The 8,376-nt window shown below is 45.1% G+C and overlaps 3 protein-coding genes across 3 annotated transcripts; 1 reads left to right on the forward strand and 2 right to left on the reverse strand.

Annotated features, from left to right (window-relative positions):
* Window positions 1–876: 876 nt before the first annotated feature.
* Window positions 877–1,180, reverse strand: PHALS_01691 (uncharacterized protein; the record flags this gene model as incomplete). The annotated part of the gene is made up of 2 exons (XM_024716132.1): window positions 877–889; window positions 915–1,180. The coding sequence occupies 2 exons, from the start codon at window positions 1,178–1,180 to the stop codon at window positions 877–879; spliced, it is 279 nt and encodes a 92-aa protein (XP_024581761.1).
* A 4,711-nt stretch (window positions 1,181–5,891) lies between these two features.
* Window positions 5,892–6,117, forward strand: PHALS_01692 (uncharacterized protein; the record flags this gene model as incomplete). Its single annotated transcript, XM_024716133.1, has 2 exons — window positions 5,892–5,941; window positions 5,988–6,117. 2 exons carry the CDS (start codon window positions 5,892–5,894, stop codon window positions 6,115–6,117), a joined length of 180 nt encoding a protein of 59 aa, XP_024581762.1.
* A 1,786-nt stretch (window positions 6,118–7,903) lies between these two features.
* Window positions 7,904–8,302, reverse strand: PHALS_01693 (uncharacterized protein; the record flags this gene model as incomplete). The annotated part of the gene is made up of 2 exons (XM_024716134.1): window positions 7,904–8,059; window positions 8,279–8,302. 2 exons carry the CDS (start codon window positions 8,300–8,302, stop codon window positions 7,904–7,906), a joined length of 180 nt encoding a protein of 59 aa, XP_024581763.1.
* Window positions 8,303–8,376: the final 74 nt, after the last annotated feature.

Below are 8,376 nucleotides of genomic sequence, written 5' to 3' on the forward strand. Positions count from 1 at the left end.
AGTTAAAAATCCGGACTGCGTGACAACGCATCGGCCAAAACATTCTGCTTTCCTGGCTTATCTTTCACCTCGAAGTTATATTATGCGACGAAGGATACCCACTTGGCCATTCTCTGGGATAGATAAGGAGATTGAGTCGAAGTGCGTACTGACGCATGATCTGTGTAGATCACAAACGGCTTTGAGCAAAGAGTGCACCCTGAACTTGACAAGTGTATACTTCATCGCAAGTAATTCCTTGTCGTGGACTGAATAGCTGCTCTTCGCAGCCTTAGGCTGGCGAGATTCGAACGCGATCACCCGATCTCGCCCCTCGGCGTCTGCTGGCAGCAGTGCAGAGCCGATGGCAAAGTCCAGATCATCACAGGCGACACTAAAGGACGATCGGGGTCTGACAACGGCAGATTGGTGTATGAAGGAGGCTATCTTTGGCAAAAGCCTCCCGATGCTCGGTGTCCCAACACAAATCCGTATCCTTCTTAAGGAGATTCGACAGTAACCATGCTATTTCTGCATAATTTCCGCTATACTTGAGCAGGTAGATGGCGAGGCTAAGCCACTTGCACAAGTCTTATTGGTTCTTTGGAACCGGCCAATTCACAATGGCTTTGACATAAGTGGGATCCGCTCGAAGGCCACGGTTCCAAAAAATGCACCCCAAAGGAATTTCTTCAATGCCGAATATGCACTTGTCTGCATTAGCATACAGATTATCCGTGCGCGTGCACTCGAGCACGCTCTCAAATGGGCGATTGGGATCTTTAGTCGTCTCCCCATGTCCCAAACGACAGTGGCGAGCCACCGTCGCAATAAGTGGCGTATTCGTCTGCTCGATGGCTAGGTGCTGCGCCGACAGTGCGCGATAGTCCTCGGATGCTATGTGCCAGATCTTGAAACGCCCAATTTTCCGATACATTGGAGTCTCACTGCTGGTCGAAAGTGCTTGTTTCTTATTGTTGTGATTCTTTGCCGACTCTGGAATTTCAGATTTTTTTATCAGCCGTTTAAGTGCCTGTTTATGCATCATATTGAGCGTGCAAGGCGCCAACCAAGCTCCGCGAGCAACTTTAGATGGTTTGAAATCATTAGTACGACAAAGTAAGATAGGTAAGAAACGATGCAACCCACGCGCTTGTGAATGTGCAAAATGGGCTCCGCAAGCCAGGACCAGCTCACCCATGATGGATAGACACTGTCCTGACTGCTGTGGCGGGAACTGACATTGCTTCCCGCCGAAAGTTACGAGTATGGAGGTCGAGGATCAAACCAAACACATGTACTCTTAGAGTAGAATAGTATGACCTATTGAAGGGGCTCGATTCCGCACGTACTAGGAGAACGCGGACTCATTCTCTGTGCGATTGTCAACACAAAGGAAGAGAGTCAAAACTTCAGTGTGAAGTGTGCGGCAACCTTGTTGACCCTGATAGCACTTGAGCTTAACTTCACGACCGATGGATAATAAGACTATATTTTTGTGAATATGGAACATGAAATGTTAGAATACTTGCTCCCGTAAATATGTATTTGTCTATATTAGGTCTCAATGGAATTAGCAAATTGGTGAGAAGCTGAAATCGCTCGTCTTGAGGTGCTCACCAGCTCTAAGAATGCACTAATGAGGTACGTTAACAATTGCGCTTGTGAAGGAACAGACGGGTTAACCCATGAGATTGCTAATGCTAAGCGTCTTGAACTCTGAGAGTCGAGACAGAAAAAATGTCCCCATTAGAATAAGGAAAGCATCGAGGCTGCCGTAGCTCTATCTTAAAGAAATTAAACTCAGATCACCGATCTTAAGTTTTTATACTAGAAACGGTAAGAGTGTATCGGATCGCAATCCGCTACCTCTTAGAGTACCCAAAACCTTAACCAAGTCTTCCGTTCAAAAGTGAAACAGTATTTATTTGTCTTACTTGCGGAAAAGCCGTTTATATCTAAAACTTAGGTTCTCCTAATTAAATCGCACAACATAATTAGTATGCCTAACTTTTGGCAGTCTCGCCACGTAGTGGCTTCTTCTTACAATGTAGCCACACCATTGTGTGATTACACCGACTTGTGTAATCCACACCTCTGTATGGTCATACTATCTTGTGTGACCCACCCTTTTACCAAGAGTACGTGTAACCCCTTTACACTTTCCCCCATCAATATTGTGAGTTTCCACAATTTACATCTAACTGTTGTCTCAAACGAGGCTCGCGTGTCTGAGACACCGTAACGTCCCCAGGACCATCTTCAAACATTCTCTAGCCCTGCGGCTATGACACGAAAAACACCCAGACTAGCTGGTTGCAAGGGATACATACATCTTCGGACAGTACGTCCGCAGCTTCATCCGGCACATCCCAAGCCCTCGGCAAAAATCGGCCCCACACACCGCGCCCGCCACGGGCGACGAAATTTCCTCGTCGAATATTCGGAGAAGTCGTCTACGAGTCGGATACTCCTTTCCCAGCATGGGGAGACGAGGAGGGCGAAGCGCACCGACGGCGCAATGTGAGCCCTAATCGAACCTTGCAGACACCGTGTCCGTTCCCCAAACTCTCGACTTCCGTAGGATCTGGAATTATTACCAGTCGCCTCGACGAGACACAGGAGATGCTGCCCACAGGGCGGCTCTCGTGTGCTCGTATTCACGTTCGGTCATTACCCTTGTGTGGAGTACGGCTTCCAATCGGCAAATTCCGCAACTGTAACGAAAGACGCGATCACTTGATCGTTAGACGTCTACGTTGTCGGGCCCCAGGCCACTACAAAAGATGAGCTTGACCAGCGGAAAGCTACCGATATCGCTTCTTGGTACCTCAAGAAATCCTGATGGGTAGGTACCGCGCTCGACTTTAAGCGCAAAAAGAAGGCGCTCCTGTACCCGCAATGCGGCCTATTGCTGTGATGCTCGCCCCAGGCGAATCCGCTGCAAATGATGAGGAGCTCTTTGAGCGATGGGTGCAGCGGCACCGGAAAATTACCTCGCTCACTTACAGCAGAGCTACAAGGAAGTGGACGTGCGCTTAGAACGCCATCTTTGATTTGAGGTTGCCAAACTCAAGGCGCGACGACGCTCCTGCAAGCTTTTTGGTTCTCACACGGGTGGGTCCACGACCACAGCAGCTCAGGGCCTTCGCTTAAGCTCAGATAATGGCCGTTCGGCTTCTTGGATTACCGACGAGGGGCGCAGGCGCGCACGACGACTCGGACCGTCATGATCCTTCTGATCATAAGCGCCTATGACGTTTGCGCAGTCTTGCCGAAGTGGAACCTCAATCTCCCACAAGTTCCAGGTGTTTGGGTATCTTTGTCACTTCACAAGATACTGAGTTTGACCCTGTCGATGACGTCGACCCACAAGGCGTTCCATGTGATAGTGGACGCCGCCATTCTCATCTAGAAACGTCGGCGGCGGACAGATGCTAAGTAGGTAAGACTGCTCACAAGGCGTGACATCAATTGTGATGACAAACCGTCTTGCATTGCAAATGTGATAATTCGAACCTGCCAATCACGATTTGTATCTCTCAGTGCATGTAACTATCTTGTTCGATAATCTGCGATTTTAAAGGAGCTAGTCATCCGTACTTTTTGTCAGAAATTTACACCACGCCCATACAGAATGACTGAGGAAGAGCCCAAAGGAAGGATAGAGATACTTATATGGAAAATAGGCGTAAATCAAGTAGAATGACCCACTTACGGTATGTGATGCGCCATGGTTCGTTGTCAATGTGACAGCCACACCAAAGTTCATATATTTGCCCAGAATGAGTGCGCTCAATTTTGTCGAATGATGATCACGACATGAGCTCACTGGACTGGGCAGTCAATGCAAGATGCGTTAAGGTGCATCCGTGGTGAGTTTCACTTTGGTTGCGTAATTTTTGACACCGTGATAAGTGATAAGCGTAAGCAAGCGTGGGAAGCAATAAGTTAGGGGAGGGGCTTGCTGCATTATTAGTACGCACGCTGAAGAAATTGACGGGAACTGGGTACGTACTCCTTACAGATACATTGTACAGATTAGATTTTGTACAACTGCAAAAATTATATTACAATGTTGTTTGATTGTAAACATTCAAAACTATCAAAGTATTGAAATTGACGACGATAGGACTCGCAAAGAACACACGTAGGCGTTTGGTCTCTTGCCAATAAAAATCGCAATTATGTCAAGAAATTAGGACATATATATTTGTTTTTTGCTGAAAAAGAATTTGTCCTCAATATATGTTTTCTTGAAATAGTACGGCAGATTTTAATTCATGGCTTTAAACTCGTTCTTGAGTTAATCTTACGAATCTTACCTTCGTGAATTATTTAATATGCACTTTTTAGTTGAAGCATCTTCTAAACAAGGCGCAAGGCAATCGCGATACTTTTGCAATCATGCGTAGTCGTCTACGACGAAATCGTGAAAGGACTTTGTTTTCTGTGATGGTGAAACACAAGCTAATTGCATTTTTCGACATCTGAGCAGCTAGACACTCTATTTTTTGTACTTATTGCGAGGCAATAGCGCGTATGTTGGTTTATCATTCGTGAGGGGTGATTATATGCCGAGAGTCGTCCACTAGCTACGCGCTCAGTATGCATCTACTTCCGCAACCTAAGCGCGACTGGCACGCATCGTAAAGTCGCTGATAGACAAAGCCTAGCCTTTCGAGGAAAGATACGAAGGAAAATACTCCCACTATATGAGGAAGGTTGAGATGGCCATAAATTTGATATGTTTTAACGACGCAACAGCAAGTATCCCTTATGGTCTACAAGCTAGGAGACCGAGAGCGCGAATCAGCATTAATATGCACTACCCCAAGCGGTTGGGGGATTTCAATATGATGAGTTCAAAGTGTTGCAAATGTCGCAGGTGTTTGCACCGCATTACCAACCTTTTTAAGTTTTCGTTGGCCATACAGGGATTTCAAGAGGTAGCGAATCACGCTGAATACTTATTCGCAATGACGTCGAGACCTCTTCCGAAGCGTAGAATAACGCACTACAATAAGGAGGACATCTTCGTGCCTTGAAAGTCAATTGGCATTTTAGAAATCAGAGCTCAACGGGCAGGTCAGAGGCGATGAAAACCGTCATGTCGGGGGATAGTATAAGATCTATAGCCCGCCTAGCAGCTCCTCCGTGTTTATATAACAGGAAGCGCCCGTCCGGACACATGCATTTACTGAGGAAGACTTAAATGGGTTAAAACACTTCGCCACGTGTTGCTCGCTTAATTGATCCGCCGCTGTACGCGAGCGAGGAGGATTTTTTTGCGGCCAACAGGCCTCAAACCTTTCCTATAACGATAATTGCCTTCAATTTTGATTAAATAGATTTAAGAATCGACAACTATGCAAGATACATAGTCAATGTTACCCACACAGAGATTATGTGGCTCACACATCATGTGTAATTAAGGGTTATTCCTTTACAGTTTGTGCAACGATTGTATCTCTAATATGGCTTTAGAATCGAAAGGGTCCAAATTAAATGTATCTTTCTTAGTGAGTCTAAGCCTATAACCAAGACATTTTGATCGAGCATTACGCAAGTATAACTATCAAAACTGCTAGAGACCCCAATTGATATAGGTGATAGGAGTATGAATGAAATTGTGATCATCAGCTTCATTGCACAGAGGCACGACACAGAGAAACATCTACTGATACAGCGACAAGTCTGACGAATTGTTACTATTTACCGAGCTGCGTCGTGTTGCCGTGCACTTTGCACGGATGATTCTTGTGATTGCGACAACAAAGCAAAGATGATGGACTCACGGCTAGAAACTTAAAAGGAAATTGAGAACAATCAATGTCACATTTATGTTAGTGTCAGTTAGCTCTGATTTCTCTAACGTGATCTATACCAATATCGGGATTACGACCAAAACTATGCATTTTCTATACCTGAGCAAAACGTGTCTATATCACCTCGACATGCGGTAAGTATACCACGTGAGATAAAGATCTTGTCTTCACAGAGTCTAGTTATCTTCAGAAGGTTGCTTTACTGGTTATTTCTATCCCCACAAGTCATCACTCTTTAGCGGAATCGCCTACGCTCGGAGTTGCAGCTATTGAGGAAAACCGTATTCGCTGTGGAGCCCACCCTCGCTGATTAAAGATGTCAGAAGTGAGGGTAACTTCTTTGATCAACCTGCGCACTTGGCGAGAAAGCCTTGCTGTCTGACCTTTTTACGAGAGAGCTTTTGAAATAATCGTCAGACCTATATTTTGACCTATTGACTTAGCAAAAGACACCAGATCTCGCAAACGGTGGCATGTAAGTCCAAAAACTTTAGTTGCTGCTTTTAACAGCCTCATATTCGTCTCTCTCAGCCGACTGTTACAGCTACCCTTCAAGAGTCATTCTCAGCACAAGGTCAATCCACACTCACTAGTAGAAAGCGTGTTGCGACTGAAAATTCTTCTTTTTTCCCCTAAATTACAAAGGACGAGGGTGCACAAGGCCGTTAGGGTCAGGACATCAGTGAAGTCTGAACGGAGCGGATCCCTGAGCTCCCATGGGCTTGCTGGATAAAGACATTATTTTATCGGTATCAAAAGCCGGAAAAAATGCATTGGTGTACCCGCCGTCTCGCTGAATCTTTCATGTGAAAGTGGTATATCTCTTGCTCATTGAGAAGTGCTTACGGTGGCCGACCCGCCGGCTGTTATATCGCGTAAATTTACTTGGCTTTGGCGGCACGTCAGTTCTTTTAAAAAGTCACGGTGTACGCTGAAGGATGAGCTCAGCCAGATTTGAGATTCGCTATCTGCGATTCGTCATCGCGCCGCCGAGCCTAAAGAATCACAAGTGATTTGAGCCCACGTCGATGATTTGGGGAGGGAGGATCCATAGCAACAACAAAGCATTTCACGCCTGACTGGTCCGTAAGAGCGAAATCATTCCATGACCTCAGTTAGCCCATGTGAAATTATGTAGTAAGAATATAATTTTAGCTCTTTCATTTCAATTGTGGATGGATCGATTAAATGCGGTCGCAATTTAATCTTATAGACTGAATAATTGCATGCGTAGGTTAGCTAACAACAGTTCACAAAATCATACTGTCTCATTAACATTCGTAAGTGCTTCGTAAGAAAGCCCTTATTGAGCGCGCAGTGTGGCGTCGTCAACGCTTTTTCTGCAAGAAACGAAGCAAGTTTAGTGGGGGATTGCAAGTCTCCCCATTCGTTGTAGACTTTCTCTGTCAAAAGGCTAGCTGCAAGTGACATAATGTATATGTTTATTACAAGCTAAATCCAGCCACAAATCCAGCGCAAGTGCCGATTACTAGATTTGATGCGCTGCAGAATGGCATGGTCTGCTGTATATTCCTTGATTAAACTATATAAAGTATCAATTGTATTCCTCTCATTGCCATCAATTCTCTGTTTGGGATGGCTTTGGGGCTTGTTCTGCCACTCAACATATCTTATGCGCCGGCGACGTACAATCATTTGCTGACGGAGTTGTCAGACCAAGTCGTGGCTATGCATAAACCCATTTATTCGTCTATAGTCGTGCAAAGCACGGAAAATCGGATGTAAGAAGCCAAAATAAAATTTATGAGCAGTGCTCGACGGTCGTGTAGAAGTTTGTGTCTTCGGCGTCGATGAGGTTCATTTATTCGAGAGTATGTTTCTCGGGAGAAATTGACAGCTAGAAATGTAATTGTTGATGGATTCGCGCCTCTGTAAGAAAGAAACTTGGGGAAGTGCTTCAGCCTAGCCAACTACTTACTCAGTAAAGTGCCGCTAAGTAGTGATTCAGTTCGCGCAATCGATGACGTAACACGCTACCTCAATCATTTTGGGGTTTTGCAAGCCAGCGGACGTCAAGATAGCAACCCATTACGTTAAGTTCCTGCTGTTACAGCTCCGCTTGTCTGAATGTGACGCTACACACACGTCGTCTTGCGGTCGCGTACGGTAGAGAAAGATGACACCAGTTGCGTCAAGATTATCCGAAGCTGAACTACAAGAGTGCGTTTGAATAACAAGTGCACTTTGCTCTTGAACTCGCCTGATCGTACACGCACATAATGCGGAAAGTGCTGATTCTTAAAGAATTATTGAGAATGAATCGGCAAATGACAGAACGCAAATAAAAAGCAATTTGTTCTCATAAAGCGTTGTGCAAATGTTTGTTGTACGTCGCAAGCAACAAAATCTGGTCCTCGTCGACAAATTGTGAGTTACAATTATCTAAAAGTCTTTTGATAGTGCTCGTATCTACATAATTTGAAAAAGCACCAATTCAGGACCATCCGTACTGGTTCATAATTGTTTAAAAGCATCTAAAGCCTAACATCACGACTACCACACATTTTCGATACCGTTATCTTGTAAAGCACTCCCGCCACTTTGTTGG

Source organism: Plasmopara halstedii (genome assembly GCF_900000015.1).
Source record: "Plasmopara halstedii genome assembly, contig: Scaffold_1583, whole genome shotgun sequence".
In the NCBI taxonomy this organism is placed as follows: domain Eukaryota; phylum Oomycota; class Peronosporomycetes; order Peronosporales; family Peronosporaceae; genus Plasmopara; species Plasmopara halstedii.